Consider the following 18529-nt stretch of genomic DNA (forward strand, 5'->3'; position numbering starts at 1 on the left):
CTTTATGTGTTTTGTTTCTTTTACTGAGGCCTGGTCTGACTCCCAGTATGAAGGTACAGTCCCTCAGATAACAAAAGGTTTTCTTCTGATAAAGGGCTAGTCCTTCTGCCTGTGTACTTCAAGTGAGATAAAGCAGCCAAAAGGCTCCATAGCTTGGCAAATGAGCTGTTCTGCACATTGTTTAGTGTGTAGTGCCACTTGCAAGTCTTCATCTGCTGTATCTACAGTATATGTATCCATCCATCTTCTAACCGTTTCATCCAATTCAGGGTCACAGGGAACCCAAAGTCCATCCCATTCTGGCCAGCAATGGGCGCAAGGCAGGGTACACCCTGGATGGGATGCCCATCTATCACAGGGCAGACAGACGCAGGCACACGCACTCCAGGGCCAATTTATCCTAGAAGTCAATTAGTTTACCAGCATGTCTTTGGACTGTGGGATGAAACCAGAGTTCCTGCCAGATGTCTACAGTATGTGAACAAGGGGAGCACATACGAATTCCAAGTAGACAGCTCCCCAGGTCCAGCATTGAAGCTAGGGCCCCAGCGCTGTGAAGCAGAAATGTTAACCACTGCTCCACCACGCTGTATGTTTATCTATAAAGTAAAAATCCTTTTCTAGTACTCTGACCTGAGGCACTGTGGCACAGCTCATAGAGTGTGACCAACAACAGTGACCTCAGCCCCCATGGTTATGCTATGACAACAGCAGTGATCACATACATATGGTGGCTAGCTTAAACCAAGTACAAGCATGAAACAATTACACTTGATCTTCATAGGAAATGTCAAAGAAAACCCCCACAGCCCTATTTTGTGGTTGTTATCAACTACCTGCCATTTCCTTTCTTTGACACATAAAGCAGATTGAATCTGTTCCCACAGTCACACTTAAATCAAGAATAATCATTTTTCAAGAATTCTCCAAAGACAGTTACATAAAAAGGACGTGAAAAAAATACCCTTTTAAGGGTTTCTGAAATGCATGTTAGTTTACGAGATTTCAGTCACCAACAGACCTCGAAAACCAAGAAACATTAGGAGTGTCTTGTGGTTTAAAGCAGTCTGGAGGGGTTCTCACCTTCTTCTCAATGGAAGACAGAAGGTCCTTGAGGATGGACAGCTTGGTGACCAAGCTGTCCAAGTCCTGGTCTCCTCCTTGACTTCCTGACTGTGGAAGAAAAACATGCCCTTTAACCTTACTTTGCTGATCACCCAAATATATGTCAGGACATTACAATGAATCTAACATACATAAAGTCAATGAAAGATTATTAGATTTCAGATTATACTGAACTGTAATGTGCAAAATAAAAGACTGAATGGACACCACATCTACCTGCAACAGAACTTTGAAATGATTTTTCCAAAAAACGAAAATGGGGAAATGGGGAAAACATCTATCAGGGAACCTTCATCTAATAATGTACAGCCAATTAATTACCGTAATCCATGACACTCATAAGGTTTCTGCATTTGCAAAGTGCAGATACAGGTCTAGGTTTTAGGTTGGGCTCTGTTCCAACATGCCAACTGGCAAACAATGCAAAGTCATCTAAAAACTCTTCAGCAAAGAGAGTTTACTAGAGGTCAGGGAAGAAAGGAAGAGCTCAAACCGAGAGCATAACAAAGAAGTACAGCTACTGCTAGAATCAGCTGATGAGGGCCTCCTGGACTCACACGCCATTTCTGGAAATCAGCACCACGTGAAATTCAGGAATTCACGTCAGGTCAGCTGTGACTTATTCAATGAAGAAATGCCTTCTAGAAAAGTGCCAGATTACATTTTGGGCTTGCAAAAAAGGCCCATCCAATGTGAAACACGGCATTCCTAATACTGTTCATGGTTTCTGGCACGTTCACGAAGGTGTCTAAATATGTTTTCTAAGACCGCTCTGGTTAATTTGCATTTTGTTCACATCAAAACAAGAGTGAGTTTTCTATGCAAACTGAAATTAGTTCAATCTGTATATACAGATCAAAATCTATACAAAATCTATACAAAGTATATACAAAATCTACCACGTACTCCATGACATTGGGCTTGTGAGGTTTATCATCTTGATTGTGGAAAACTAGTCAGTGTAGGAGTATATTAGAATATTTTCATTCTAGTGGTGAAGCTTCATTGAGGTAAGTCACACTATTGCACTGAACTTTGGCTGACAATTCTCTGTTATCAATTTTTTAGGAATTCACCAATTATATGGAAAAAAATAGCAACAGGTAAGCAGTGTTAACACATACAAGGAAAGCAAGTCAGAAATTAACATGCAAGGTTATGAGTTAATCCTTTCACACAATCTCCTACCTGTTGTATCATCCGAGATACCATGAGTGCACTTTGCTGGTCAAACACTTTGGACAAAATCTCAAGCCCAGCTAAGACTTTATCCACCTCCCTGCAACAGAATGGAACAGAAAGAGGAGACTGTATGAGCTGCACAAGCCAAGAAGGATGCTTCTATCTAACCTTTTCTGATTTAAAAAATCTTTTTAGCCTACGTTTTACACAAACGTGCTTTTTCTCAGCAATGGGGAAGGATGTACAGCTGATGTCTAATCTGTAGCTCTTTGTTGTTAATTTCACCATAACGTCTGGCAGAACTTCTGAACTCTGCTCACAGCGCCCAGTCTGCCGGTGCTTTGAATTGAATACTTTACAGAATCAGGTGGCCGAGCTGGTAAGTCATTCAAGAACGACTAAATGAGATAGTAGGAGAAGAGACAGCAGGAGCACGGAGGGAGAGGACTCTTCTCACCCATGGAGGCGCTTGCAGGAGGCAACCAGAGTCTTGTTGAGGTGGGGAAGAGAACTGGCTCCCTGCTTCACAGCCTCCAAATCCAGAGCATAGCTGCCTTTCAGGTACTCATGAGAGATGGTGCTCAGCCCATTGGAGGCACTGAAAACAGATGAACCCACAAGGAGAAAATGAGAAGTTACTGGGTATGCAGAAGACGTCTGCTGAGCCATGCTCTATGGACTAGCCGCATTTCTGTGTAATGGAAGACCTTGGTAGGCACCCGAGCTACTCATCTTGAACCGAACAACCCTTCCTCATTCTCAAGCCACTTGCTTCTGTATTCATAAATCTTGAGTGGTACGTTTTCTTGACTGTTCACCGAGGAGCAGAATGGAAGTGCCCTAGATTAAACTTGGTGGCTTTTGCACTTTGCTTTAAACATATAGACTCTACATGCATTTCTTCCTGTACTGCTAAGTTCAACAGAGCAAATATTGAAACTACAGAGGATCAAGTCACTTAAATCTTAAATTTTTGTCATGAAGATATACAGTACTTCCTTTAAATCAGACTGGATCATGGTATACACAATCCTATTTTATCTTCCACTCAGATCATTAAATAAGTTTCATAAACCTCCCCCTCAGCTCCACAAGAGGTTTTGAGTATTGCTTCTACATCACTTCAGATGTTGCATCAGTTTTTTTTTCAACAGGAAGTGGTGTTTCTGTCTTCACAAGAAACATTTGAGAATGCAAACGAGTTCAGGGGTTAATGATGTACACCAGACGATTTTCACAAATAAACTGTGTTCAGACATCTCAGGGACTCAGAAGATCAGGGACTTCCCTATGAGGCTCACAGGAGACATCTTGGCTTACACTACACAACATGAAGCACGCCTTATTAAATTCATTATCAAGATAGCAATACAGTACACAAAAGAGAATGTCTGAAAGCAATGAAAGGATTAGATTTCTATCTTCTATTTCTGCAGTCTAGTAGGAAAGAGCAATGCCTGCAGTTGGGAAATAAACTGTTCAGCCTCTTTCTGTGCAGCTCCAAAGCAGCCGGTCACCTGTCGATCTGAAGGTCCTGTCCAGCAGGGACCACAGCCGAGCTGGAAGAGGCAGGGCTGCTGGTGGAGGCGGTCCGAGGAGGAAGGGGCGGCTTGTCATCCTCCCCATCTGAGAACAAACCGAGAAAGAGGCATCAGAGCAGCCCTCTACGCTGCAAGACTGTCCAAGCTGCTGTCCAAGACAGAAAAGCTAGCTATGCTTCCACTTCCATGTTTAATAGCAGGTTCTGTGAATTTTCATGCTTAAGCATTTTTAATATTTTAATCTCTTAAAAACTCAGATGAGAAAACCGTGTGGAACCAAACAAAAAGACAGCCTATCCTAAGCTACCTGTACCTACCCCATCTTCTATACTTCAGGTGCTAATTCGCACAACAAAAATGTAATAATTCATTTTTAAATGAATTGATTTTTTTATTGTGAAAGCTGAAGTTATAATGTAAGCCCAATTTGTTTCCAAATAGTAGCTGCACTACTGAAAAATTAGACAAGTACATTAATAAAGTTGAATGGCATGATAAAGGCAGAAACAAAGAGGTATCTTTTTTAAACTGCCATAAAAAATGCCTCTGCTTGGTTTGTGTAAGCAGAGAGAGAGCAGAAGCCAGTTAGGCAATATAATTTCTGATAGCATAAAGAAAAAAGTAAAGAGTTCAGGTCCTTGAAGTCTACGTACCATTTAACTGCTGTTTTTAGATCTAGGAAAAAGTGTAAAAATAGTTCAAACAGTCAAACAATTAGTTTGATAATGAAGAGCTCAAATGGAATGATGATGTACTGTAGGAACCTAGATCTTCCTTGCTGTACATGGAATTCATGATATTCCATTATTACCTATGCACTGGAAAATGGGCTGTTAACATGGCAACTTGGGCTGTTTGTGACTCACAGAACATCAATGGATCTTATTTTGAAGGACGCGTTTTCTTCAATGGCAAATGCATGCTGTTCAGTGCTGTTGCACTGCACAGCGTTGCGTATCTGGGCATGGGTTGAAGGGTTTGAGGGCGGAAATATACTCTACACACAACCCACCCCCCCCAACCCTCGTCATTAAACTGTAGCTCTGACAATATTACAGTTTAGTTGCTTGTGTTGTAAAACTAAATGTCAGTAATAAATATAAAAGGTGCTTCGGCGCAGGTTGCTACCAGAGTAGTCTCTGTCCTCAAGGCTTTCCTCTCTTTCCACTGGGTACAGCAGTGTGCTGACTAGCCCCTGGTTGGGCTGCAGATACAACTGGATCAGCTCAGGCAGGGTCTTAAAGCGCTTGGGCTGCACTCCCTGAGAGGTCTGCAGAACACAAGAGGGAGAGACGGGGGTGTTACACCAGCAGAGTGAAGCAGCTGACTCACTGAGCCCTTGCAGAGGCCCAGAGAGCTTTCCTGGGTTACATTACTAGGAATCCCGATGAAATTCCTACACCAGGAGGCCATGGATTAGATGCATCTTCGGATCGAGGAGATAAAAGAATGATTAGAGCCGCCTCCGCCTGCTTCAGCCGTAATGCAGCGCTTCATGAAACTGCAAGCGCGCTGTAAATGAAAGAAAGGAACCTCTCCCTCCTGCCCCCAGTTTCAGCCTGATGGCCGGGGAAGGTAGGATTTCAGGAGCAGAAGCCAGCCGACTGGAGAACAGTGCTGCCCACAGACCTAGACTCCTGCCAGCTGCTCTCGGACCAGCCGCCGCCGGGGCACAAAGAGGCGCTGTCTTGTCTGGGACGGCGACGCAGGCCAACACAAGCGCCGGCCTCCTGCCAGCTGTTTCTGCACACGGCCGCAGCTTACACCCCAGCACACCCCACCTGCACTGCTGCCACGCTTGCATACTTTCCTACGCCCTGCCGAGTAGAAAATATACCACAGGAGGACCTGCAGTACGTTGGACTGTACACATTATAACTCCACCCTAAATTTTCAAGTCATTCAAACTAGTCTGCCGTCACACAGAGGACCTCAAGAAATTCCAAGCAGCGTTTTTTTTTTAAATCAGATTTGAAGAACAAAAACAAAGCAAAATCTATCAACGGCATTCAAAATTGAGATGTGGGAAATGGCAATTGAGCTCTTAAAATGGAAGCCACCGATTGGGACAAAGTGCAGAGATTTGCAATGACACCAACTCTGTATGCGTGACTCCAGCCAGTGTGTTGCACTCTAGCTCTGTAATACAAACCGGCAGCTGGCCTCAGACATTTCCTGTCAGCACTGAGAAACTGCTTCATGCAAATAAGCGCTCCCCTGCTGGTGTTTTGCAGGTCTACCTTTCCTGCAATCTCTTGAGAGCTTGCTGGAGAGGAAGCCCCCCCCCCCCCCCAGCTGGATACCCAGGGTAACTTCAGGGTATACATTTGTCGTCTTGAGGTTAGCTCATTGGCAGCCTGGAGGCTTCTAACAAGCACAATCTGGATGAAAACGGAACATGTTCGGGGAAAAAACGCCAAACTTCCTAACTGGCCTTAAACTGCGCTAAACAGTTTTACCACTAATTTTCAACTCTACAGAAGTGCAGCCACAGTAGATCTATCTCACCAGAGATTTACAGGAAACACAGGAGTGTTCTACGTATTGAGGCACACAATACACTGTAAAAGCCTGTTACTGAAGAAACAGGAGGGAGGCACTCATCTCACCAGTTTGCTTGTTAATAGCTAACTGAACAAAGGACCTCATCCAGCTGCTTTTTGAAAGAAGCCAAAGTACTGGCTTTAACAACACGTCTTAGTAGCTTGTTCCAGACTCCCACAACCATTTCTGAGAAGAAATGCCTAATGATCTTGGTTTAATGTGCACTTCCCCATAGTTTCCACTCGTGTCTTCATGTGTCACTGCTCATGCTGAAGAAATCCACTGGGCTGACTTGGTCAACACGAGGATCAGGTCTCTCCATCATCTTCTATGTTCAAGGCTAAAAAGATTCAGTTCCTCCAGCCTGTCAGTGTAAGTCATTCCCTTAAGCCCCAGAATGTCTCCGTTTGCTCTTCACTGGACTGATCCCAGAGCGGTAATCTTTTCTGTAACCAAATTTGGTGACCAAAATTGTACACAATATTGTAAATGAGGACTTGCTAGTGTATTACACAAATTTAACATAATATCCTTTGTTGGGAATTCTGTACTTATATGTCGTGATGTTCTATTTGCCTTTTTTTTCTTTCTCACATTGTCAATATGTAAATAATGCATGAACATAAACACCTAATTTACATCGCAGTATTATCAGCATGTCCTTCACAACTGACATCTTGCTTCCTTATATCATACTGTATATACGGAGGAACGTGTTAATATTGGAGACTCACTTGGGCGCACATAACAAGTTTTATGGAAAAATAAGCTCATATAATTACACTGACACTATTATGAATCCAATTAAAATGAAAATAAATCATGCACCATGAAGCTATATGAGTATTCAGCTGCAAGTGGGCATTTGAAAAAAAAAAAATAACTTCAAAGTAGACAATAGTTACAGGTATGTAAAATTCTCTGCAGGAAGTGGTATGATCCTACACTCTACGATAGTAACACCAGTGAAGTTGATGGTTTTGATGGGTTGTTGCCTTATTTAGAGTGTAAAAGAACTGTCTGTGAATACTGTCTTCACAGAGTCAAGGCCTGGAGAAAACATACCTGAACTGCCAGGAAGCCCTCTTCATCTGGGAGTATTCTATAAGTGTGGACATGCTTCTGAAACCTAGGAACATAGAAATAAAATGAGTTATGAGACAGAAATACAATGACCCCATGAAATTCATATTTAACCGTCACAAATAAAAGCTATTTGGAGTTAAAATTACAGACAATAAAACAAAATACTGAACTAGTTCTAACGCAACAAAGTACTGCCCCCAGGCTAAGCTTTAAAAGAGGTGATGTAGCAATACAAAATATATTTTTAGCTGTAACAAGTTGAAAAAAGGCTGTTGAGAAATGGATGCTGGTGTGTGAATAGAAATGGAAATAGGCAGTGAATTTCACAATAGCTTGGCATTGTGGGTATTTGGAAAATATAAAAATGAAATGAAACGAATTTTCTGAAGCTCCATAAATAGTAAAAACAACAGCTTCCGACAGTGAAACAGCAATCAGAATAATAAGCAGACAACGAAAGAGTGCTATGTGGTCAAATGTTTCGCAGGTTTTTTTTGCAATTATTTTGAGCAAATGTTTGTGGTTGACCTACCTAAATTAAAAATGTCATCTTCCCTTTTTTCCAAGCATGGTCAGACAGTTCAGACTGAAAGCTTCACTGACCACAACCCTGAGAGCTTAAGTGACACATCACTAAACTATTTAGTGTGGGATGAAATTCTTTAAACATCAAACGTCATCATTTAAGACCGGGCATAAGGAAATGTATTACTATAGAACAGAAAGAACAAGTAATGAAGTAAATGTTTCTGTCACGTTATGACAGCCGAAAGTATGCGATAGGGTTTGGAATCCCAGAGAAGCCTCTTATTCCCAACCTCACTACTACCAAAGAACCTGGGAACTTCTAAGGTTAAGGTTCACTTTATTGTCATTCTACACTTATACAATGTACAAGAGAGAACTAAATATAGTTCCTCCCGGGCCGCGCTGCACAATACACTAGAACAATCAGAATAATGTCACAGAAGAACACACATGGGGGGCCGGGAGGCAGTCAATTAGCAGCTGTTGAGATAGTAAAGGTATATAAACAAGAATAAAACAGTGTAATGAGTAGATAAATGAATAAATGGGTATTTCCGGTAGAAATGTGCAAATAAGCATTTTGAAATACGGAGGTGGTGTACAAGTGCAGACAATTGTGCAGGGCATAGACGTAACACAACATGACAGTGCAAACACTACAGGGCACCCAGTCACTGAGATGGCAGTGATAGCACAGCAGCAGGTGGTCAGTCCTTGTTCTCAGGACAGGGAGACCCTACAGGAGGAAGGCACACAACTGCTTTGGTCAAAACACTTCCAAAGGTTCTGCTTAGAGCCTGGCACAATTATTGTTTTTCATAAAATATAATCTAAAATTAAATACTTAAACATATTTTGTTATATCTCTGTGAAGGGGATAGGTTCATTGTTGACTTGTGCCTTTGCTACACAGGAAGTCAAATACTAGAATTTCTCTTTACCTTTGGACCTACAGTAGTATTTAACAATCTACGTTCTGCTGGTTTCAAGGCAGGCCTTTCCAGGAGTTTAATGCCAGCCTGCTGTACAGCCTGCACAAACTACTATGTAATTCATACCACAAGGACCAATCATCCTTCCACGGTCTGGAACTGTGGCCACATTCAACCGATATCCAAACCAGCTTTTTTAAAACAGACTTTTAGCCCAGGTGCAACATAGTTAGCAAGGCATCATTTCTGTGCTCTCTCTTTTTTTTTTTTCCTTTTCTCTTCCACCCACCATTATGGTCTGGAAATGTGTTTTCAAGTCAGAGAACACAGAAAACCATGAGTATAAATAAGGAGTGGATTGACATGTGCCACAGTCCCATTTCCCTATTCAAATAAACTTGTGGCGCTCTTTTACTTTACAAACCTTTCGAACTTCCCTCTCCAGTTCCTCAGACCGGCAGGTGATCGCGGATTGTCAAATGTTCACTCATAACCCCCCGCCAACTCTGACAGAAGCAGGCTCAAACTGTAAACACTATTTCTTTCCATTTTCAGACAACAGCAGTAGCAGTTCCTCTTCCCAGCTGCAGTCACAACATAAAGCAATCCAAGAATGTGCACAGACGGAGGTAATGTGAACTGAAACCCCTGGAGTAGAATTTTGGCAGTAAAATGAGCATCCCGGGTAAACTGAGTCTTGTTCATCTGGAACGCTAAAGCATTTGCTACATCTTTCTTTCACTTTGCAGGGTATAACAAAAACTCCAGCTGACCTTCACTCAGAACCCCAGGAAAGCCATGGTCCATAAACTGAAAAGTGGCTGGAAATAAGGCATAGTCTAATTGTTCACTTTACAACAGAAAATAATTCAGCTTTGTTTAACAAGCACGACATTTGCATAAAATGTTCTGATCTCTCCTGAAATTGTAGGAAGGTGCCACTATTATTAACTTTTTCCATTTATAAACAGTGTTTCTCAATGCCTGCATACAGTACATGCAATATTTGTTTTTTTTTCCATCACTTTTTAGACAGACTGCATTTTGTCCAACACCCAGCTCTCTTCATTTCTGGTGGCCATTAAAAACAGGAAGCCACATCAGCTCTGTACACCTAAGCTGGGGTTACTCAGCGGTTAAGCTTGTCGGCTATACAGACTAAAAACATTTGTCTCCTGTATGGTGAACTAATTTTCTGTTCTATATCACCCTTCTTCTGTGAGTCACCAAAATCTTTAACCTTTATTATACCCTAACTTTTTAAATTGCATACTAGTTTGGCCGGTCAGCAAGAGTATCCATTCACTTCCCTAGAAACCAAAACAATTTCCCTAGCACATAGGGAACAAGACAAGTGTAAAACGCACAGAACACAATTTTTTCTCTTGAATAACAGTCTTGAAAAACATCTTCCTGATCTTCCTCTTCTCCCTCTACACAGCAATGCGCTCTCGTTGTCCATCTTTCCCTGAGCTGCTCTCTGCCTTCACTTATTTTACACCCAGAGCTCAGTGTACTTGTCTCCCAGGGAAACTACTGTCCTCCAGCACAAACCTTCTTCAATGAAGTGAAAACACGGCTCTCATACATACATGCATGCTTGTATTCAGAAACGGCATTTCAGGACAGGAATATGTCAGTGCCACGGCTTGGCCTTGTTGACACACATTAACTTCTGAAACACATGGGCAATCATGTCACAACAAAAGGTAACCATGGCAATGAGGGTTTGAGCTACTTCACCATGACCTCCAGCTGTCGCTGTGATCAGTGCCTGAGCCAGCAGTGCAGTGAATTAACCCCCATAGGCTCGTTGGCTCGGAGCTCCCCCTCTCCATGCCTCTAAACCCAAGAGGTTAAGTCAGTTGCCACAGCCATTTAAAAGATTAAATATAGAACCTGAAGACAGAAAATGAAAAGGTCTGTCACTACACATTGAGAAATTAAAATCTGCTAACAATTCTAAAAAAAAAAACCTCTTAAATGCCTAAAAAAAGGTTTCTACCCTGCATTTATTCTTGTACCTATGAGGTCAAAAGCCACATTCTCAGGTTGAATATGCTTTAGACAGTCTTCAGTACTACTTTTCAAATTTGGTAACCAAATTTGGAAGAATGACATATAGAAAAGCAAAAGGCAAACTGGGACGTGTTTTGTTTTGTAAATTGAAAATATGGATTATGGCCACTGTTTATGTGTAAAACCGCCCTTTCTTCAGACCAGATGAACAGTTACACAGAAAACCGGCTCAACATTACTTCAAATAGCCTTAAGATGGCTCAGAACAGAAGAGAAAGTGTGGCCAGGGGCCCTACCACAGGGAGTTTCAGTCAACCTGTCAGTGTCCATCAAACCAAGCCAAGAGAGCTGAGCTCAGACCTGGACACAGAGGGGCAGCTGAGCCTTCACTGAAGCAGGTACTACTGTAGACCAGTCACAGACAGCAGCCATCTTAGATTTGTTTTTGTTCTCCCGTGTTTTTTAAATGGAATTTGATATTTTAAAAAAGGAAACTTGCTGCTATAATTTGAATGCTGGCTTTTTAATAGAAAGGACTGTTCTCCATTCTCTTTTATCATGATTAAAACTGAGGTGTTAGCAAATGTTTTAGACATTTTGGTCATTACAAACGAAAAAATTAACTTCAAAAGGGGAATTTTAAATTAGAGCATTTTGCGTACAGTAATAACATAAATGCTGAGAAGGAGCAGGGCTATTTGTATCTTGTTCTATTTTCTTTTAAGTGAAATGATACACAGGTAACTTGATCACAGGCAGATAGATCATTTCCATATCTAAGCCACAGCGGTTCACTGAGCTAGGGCTTAGCCTGGTTTCCATGGCGTTAAGTGGACTAGGAATCACATGACTCCACCCCGCCCCCCCCTCCAACCCATCCACAAAGAGACACCTGTCCGCTAGAGTGATGACGACCCCCCAGCAATGCTGGTCTCATTTATACAGCTATAACTGGGGTAAAGTACCTCACCCAAGGTACAGAGTCTCCAAAACCACAACATACCAGTCACAGGTCCAGAGACTTACCCACTATATATAGTGCATACCCACTTTGCTCCACTATCCCCAGACTTTACAAAAAAAGAAGCAAAACCAGAAATGTAGCACAAACATAAAGTAGTAGCTTTTTGAAGATGGTAGCTAAGGATTTGAAAATGCAGTGGTCAAATTCAGCATGACAAAATTATTTGTGTGAGCTCCATTTATTCTTATTGCTGTGGTTTCTTTAAAAAAAAATATATGGCACATGTGCATAGGGATTTCCACTGTGGCAAAGACCAGTTTCTCAGTTCTCAACAGGCAAGACCACATTACTGGTACCCACGCAGCACAGAGTTTTTGCCTGCTCTTAAAGCAATTACAGAAATTAAGAACATTAAGAAAATAAGTCAGATTACAAATGAGAGGAGGCTTTTGAGCTAATCTAGCATGTTTGGTAGTTAATACATCCAAGGTTGCCAATGAGCTTTTCATGATAGACGTCAGGGTCAGGAAGGGGATTGGATTTAACAATATGGCTGGGTAGCCAATAAACGCCAGCAGCCATATCACCCTGCACCTCACAACTGGCAGCCCACTGAAGCTAAGCAGGTGTGAGCCTGGTCAGTACCTGGCTGGGAGGCCTCCTGGGAAAAACTAAGTTTTCTGCTGGAAGTGGTGTGAGTGGGACCAGTAGGGGATGCTCACCCTGCGGTCTATGTGGGTCCTAATGCACCAGTATAGTGATGGGGATGCCATATTGTAAAAAAAGAGGTGCTGTCCTTTGGATGAGCCATAAAACCAAGGTCCTGACTCTCTGTGGTCATTAGAACTTCCAGGGTATTTCTTGAATAGAGTAGGAGTGTTACCCTGGTATCCTGGCCAAATTTCCCATTGGCTTTTACCAATCACAGCCGCCCAATAATCCCCATCTATGAATTGGTTTCATTACTCTGCTCTCCTCCCCACTATTTGCTGATGTGTGGTGAGCATCCTGGCGCACTATGGCTACCCTCGCATCATCCAGGTGGGGCTACACATTGGTGGTGGAGGGGAGTCCCCACTACCTGTAAAGCGATTTGAGTGGAGTGTCCAGAAAAGCGCTATATATTATTATTATTATTATTATTATTATTATTATTATTAAAAGTGCCTCCTGTTCATGGTTTTGAAAGCACTTCCTTTTACCTATCACTCATGTCCTCGGGTCAGTGTCTTTGAGGATTTTGAATAAATTACATTCCCTCCGTATTCTCTGTCCCAAGAAAGAAATCTTTCTGTCCTTTTGAGGCCAACAATATGTGTGGTTTGATTCTGGAGCAGCAGCAACATTTTTTGTAACGTGGTGCACAAAATTGTACAAAATATTCTACAAGACTTAGAAGTCTTACTAGTGCATTGTACTTTTTAACATGTGCCTCACTTACATTCAGCACTTGTAACTATATATTCTGCAAATCTGTGTGCCATTTATTACTTCTCCACTCTGTATTTTTATAACCACTTAAGTCTTTCTTATGAGTAGCTTCTTCACGTTCGGTGTATTTCATCTTATATTTATAATATATACTTTTGCCTGCCCGTTACACTCTACAGTTGTCTACAGGGAATATCATTTGTCAGGTGTTCGCCCAGGCTTTTAAACAATCTTTAATCGAAAGACCAAAATTTAATTGGTAGCTTCTACAGTGTTTGCTAAAGCTCCTGTTTGGGCATCACCTGGGAATTTAATGAAAAAGCACAGACAAAATCCTTCTCATTTTCATCAGCTATAACAGAGCTTTTGTACCTCAAAAAAGCTACCAAATTATCACAAAAAAAAAAGCTGAGCAGATACACTGTATGGCAGGGCTCTGACATGTCTAAGTGTGACAGTGACAGAAGAACTAAGGTTCCTTTAAGACGTCTACAAAATACGGAGGCTTTTCATGCAGGCCGAAACAGCTACAGAAATAGTTTGTTGGTGGTTCAAAGATCAGTCAAACATTTACTTGGAAACAGAAGCAGATGGAAGCATGGCAATGCACACAGAGGTTCATTTGCCTGGGAAACAGGCAGGACAATTTTCTTGTTTATACAACTGGAGCTGGGTGTCAGGTTGCCTGCAACACTGCACACTTCATGAAAAAGCTAGTTTGTACTTAATCACTCCGAAAGGCTCAGACATTTCAGCCTACACTCGGTAGGCTAAATGACAAAAAAAAAAACTGTTAACAACCTTAATAGATCAAATCTAAGATGCCCTCCCAGCCCTGCAAAGGTAGGACTGTCATTTCAAAAGAGAATTCTTGAGATTTTCATCTTTTGTCTTGAAAAGCAGCAACAACTTATAACTTGAACAGCGAATGGAAAATGCATCATTTTCAATGAAAGCGCAAAAAAAGATTTTCTACCGTTTCAGATTTGTGAATCTGATCATCACAATCTGGTGACATTTGTGCCCGTCCTCAAAATGCTACAACCTGGATACACTGTTCGGCGATACGGCTTTATGTGCAGAGCGGTATTTTAATTATTTTGTGATCTAAGGAAGAACGATGAAGGATTTTCCTTTTTCCCCCCTCAATTTCGGTCATTCTTTGTAAAAGTGGAAACCACAACTCTGCTGTATCACAAGATACAAGGCAGCAAGAGCCAGGCAGCTCTCGGGAAAGGCAGAGTGTCAGTTTCATGGGGGGTTAGGGGTGAATTGCAGCCGTGACAAGCTGGAAGAGAAAGCACACTCTGGGTGACACGTCGCACCTGCCAGCCAGCAATCTCCCTCTCATTTCGTCACTCCAGGGCTTCAATTTCATCCTGCTCTTCAAGGGGGTGGGACTACCCCCAACTCAGTGTACATGGAGTGGGAGGGGGGCATTTCTATCATTAAGCTTCCTTATTCATACCATACTTGTACAAATATTTACATAAATAGAACATATTCCTAAAAATAACTAACCATCATACCCCTTTTGCCCTCTGTGCAACCATCAAGTACCAGACAACTTTCATAAATATATATAAATGCATAACTGTGACTGTGAAACAATGAAAAATGTGAAATTCTGTAATGGGCCAAATTTGTTTTTCTTCAAGCACAGTTCAAATCTAATTCCATAGCTGTCAAAGGGACAAGACCCCTGCAGCTGGATTGTAAAGTATCAACTCCAAGGCCAGCATAGATCAGAGGATACAAGGAGATGGACACAGACGGAGAGAGAGATGAGGACACACCACAATCTAGTTTAATGCAGAAGGCTTGTAATGCATGAACTGAAGAATAGACTTCATAAGATGTATTAAATTTCACTTTATATTTCCTCTTTCCTGCTATAGCGGCAAGGTACAGACTATTTCTATTTTATCATTTAAATTGCAATTTACAAGCAGTAACCTTGGGTAACAAATACATCAATTTTATTCCTACATGAAAAATTGTATGCATACATTTCAATTGTTAGCATTAACTGGTTGGTTACAAATATTAGCTGATTGCAGTCTCGCGCAGAATTACTTCCCTGAATCAACGTAAAAACCTGCATTAAAGGCTTATAACTTTAATGCATCAAAGCCAAAATAATAGTTTCCCAAGTGCCACGCTAGGTTCCATGTGTTGTGTGTGTTACTTTTACCACCCTTTATGTGCATTTCACAGCACAACCAAAATCAAACCTCTCTAGCCCAGAAAGAGTGAAATATTTTTGACAAACTGTGGCTGTTCAGTGAAGATGGTATTCAGATTTCAGAACTGAGTCCATCTGAATTGAAATGAGAATTGAATGGAATTGAATGCATTCCATGTTTAATTTGTTCAATGTGTCAGAAGCAGAAATTGCGAAATGTGTTATCTTTGATGAAAAATGGTTTGTTTTTTAAGGGGAAATCAAGTAAAAACCAAGTTGCTGCTGTAAGGGATGGTGTTAGAACTGTAGGGCACACTATTCTCTCTGGACCAGAATTTCCAAACCAGCATGGTGCCCAGGGAAACTATGCTGTAGCTACTGCTTGCTTTCCTTGAATTCCCCTTTACCTCAACAGCTGAAGCAATTTCTCGCTTCTCCAGCTGACCTGCCATGTAGCAGGGCTGTTGGTGCCTTATCCTGCACTGTACTTGAACAGCAGATAAAAATTTGGATTGGAAATTTCTTTGGGTCCGTCGCATGACAATCAAGATCAGGTATTGTGATGAATAATAAAATAAAAGTGATTTTATGTGTGATAATGTAGTCCCGTACAAGTCTGGTCTCCAGGTTCTGTTGACTCTTACCAAGAAGATGTCATCTTTACCAGTATGATGACGGGGATCTGGATCAAGGGCTACAGCAGGTGTTACCTCGATAGGCTGTATGAAAACTATTCAAGGGATAAAAACCATGAATTCTTTTTTAAAAGAAAGTTAACACTCTGACCAATGCACATGACACTACTCATGTGAAACACCTACCCAAATACTAATATACACAACTGCAATAAGGTGTCAACAGTAAATCAGAAAACCATAATACAAATTCGCTGACCAATGTGTGGGATACTGAATATATTTATTCACTGCCTCTTTCCTGGCTTAGATCTGATTTAGTGATGACACTACAAGGTGTTTTCCATGCAAGAGACATTCATTCAAAAGGTTATTTAAAACTATAACAGATTTCTTTAATGAGACATTAAAATTACTATATAAACATATACTATGTAAAGTATAATCTTTACAACCTCCTAGAATATCTTCTTCACAAACCTCCACCGATCCTATTATGCAAAACTTAAATTCTAAATTTGTCGTGTCACAGATTTCCCCAGAAACCCATAATTTATGCAAATTTCAGCCTCTCAGCACCCAATCCCAGCAGAGGCAAGTTGACAGGTGCCAGGAGGAGGAGGAGAGGGAGAAAAATTGTTTCGGGTTTTACAATTTTGTTACGCATTAATACTACATGTTCAGGATCTTCCTGAACAGCACATGACCAATTTGCAGGAACAGTGTGAAATCTGCACAATTCTTGCAATCCTGTGCTGAAATTATAGCCCACTTCAAAGGCACTTCCGCATGAATCAATTGAAGCCTCAAACCTTACAGCAATTGCATCTGAAGACTGTTCTTGTTTCCTCTTTCAAGATCAGTGCCAGATTACACAGCTTACTACACAATCAGTGGCAACGACTCGTGTCCTTCTAACAAAAGTCACAGGCAGTTCCTTAAATCGGAGCCCTGTTCAGAAAGTCGGTACCACCTTTGCTCCTGCTGTTCCACTCTACAGCATTCAAAACTGAAGGGGTCATGAATTTGATTAAAAAAAGAAATTACTATGTCTATTTTCACATTTGCATAACCAGCTCTTTCCATAGACCGGGAGGCCGAAACGCAAAAAGGAAAGCAAGCTAAAGAGAGACTTCAACAGTACCCTTTGCCACAGAGCCCAGTGGTCATTAAAGTCGCAGAACGTAATAAGAGCCGGCGCACAACGGGAGCTACGCAGTCATCTTTCAGAATCCATTTCAGCGGACGCGGCCTCGAACTTGGCAGTCGTCATGAGCTGCAGCAGAAACGAACTGGCCGTAGTGCTGTGAGCTTCACCACGGACAACACAGGAGAGGCAGAATGGATTTCAGAGCCATATCGGCCAAGAATGACACCCGACCCCTGTGATACAGTCCCATTCATCCCAAGAAACATTGGCAATGGTAGACTCTTCTGCACACAGGATTTGACAAACGATGTAGAACCTCTTGTTAACATCCTGAAACCCTGGTGTAACAGTCCCTCATTCATTGCTGGAACTTTGGTTTCTAACTCTGGGTTGTTACACCCAGGCACTTCCCTTTCCATAAAAGCATTCCCCCCTTAAACGATTCAAGACCTGCCAAGAGACACAACCCTCTGCTGGCCACTGTCCCGGCTCTTACTGCTCTCCACATCCCAGATGCAATTCCAAGTCATTTTCACTATTCCCCTCTCTACTTAAGACAGCCGTGCAGACACACATCTGGAAAATATTCCGATAGGGAAGGTAGGAGGCTAGCTCTCTCCAGTTGTCCACTGAAACTGGAATGACAGGCTGTGTGGTCCCCTCACACTATCACAGGAACGCTCTCTTCCCGGAATGTGACTAAGAGTTACTCTCGGTCATTTTGGGGCTGATGCCATCCCAGTCCGGAGGGTAGAAGATCATGGCTCAAGCCAAGAGTGGCTACAGAAAGAGTGGAGGAAAAGAAAACTCGCTCACTCCACAAATTTCACCACCACGGAGAGGCTGCTGCGAACCACAGTTTGAGTGCCCTTGCCTGCAAGCAACTGTCGCCCGAGCAACAAGCCGTTCGAACCTTTTCTAAAATCGCTTCGCCCGTTTGGCTCATTTCTGGATTATGGCTTAATCACAGTGTCAGCAAACCACAGCTGCTGTTCCCTTCCCAGTGAGCGTTACCTCGATTACTTGTTGAGCGTAACCGGAAGAAAGAGGGGAAAAAAAAACACATGAGAAAATACAACCAAGTTCTCAAGCAGAACAAAAACGAAAAAAGGAATTAGGTTTGAGGTTCGTTAAAGGGGTTAATGAAGTCCTCTTGAGTCCTTATTAACTGTTCAAATCTGGAGAACTGCACAAAGTACATATTTTC

At 41.8% G+C, this 18529-nt stretch overlaps 1 protein-coding gene across 2 annotated transcripts in view; it reads right to left on the bottom strand.

Moving 5' to 3' along the window:
• Positions 1–18529, bottom strand: part of inppl1a (inositol polyphosphate phosphatase-like 1a) — a 51289-nt gene that overhangs the window by 21906 nt on the left and 10854 nt on the right. For both annotated transcript variants that reach the window (XM_069190121.1, XM_069190120.1), the window contains exons 2-7: positions 7458–7521; positions 4977–5118; positions 3825–3933; positions 2765–2905; positions 2314–2404; positions 1084–1173 (exon numbers count right to left, since the gene is read on the bottom strand). In XM_069190121.1, the coding sequence (XP_069046222.1) occupies positions 1084–1173; positions 2314–2404; positions 2765–2905; positions 3825–3933; positions 4977–5118; positions 7458–7521 (637 nt within the window). The remainder of the gene's footprint in view (positions 1–1083; positions 1174–2313; positions 2405–2764; positions 2906–3824; positions 3934–4976; positions 5119–7457; positions 7522–18529) is intronic.

Source organism: Lepisosteus oculatus, chromosome 5, assembly GCF_040954835.1.
Source record: "Lepisosteus oculatus isolate fLepOcu1 chromosome 5, fLepOcu1.hap2, whole genome shotgun sequence".
In the NCBI taxonomy this organism is placed as follows: domain Eukaryota; kingdom Metazoa; phylum Chordata; class Actinopteri; order Semionotiformes; family Lepisosteidae; genus Lepisosteus; species Lepisosteus oculatus.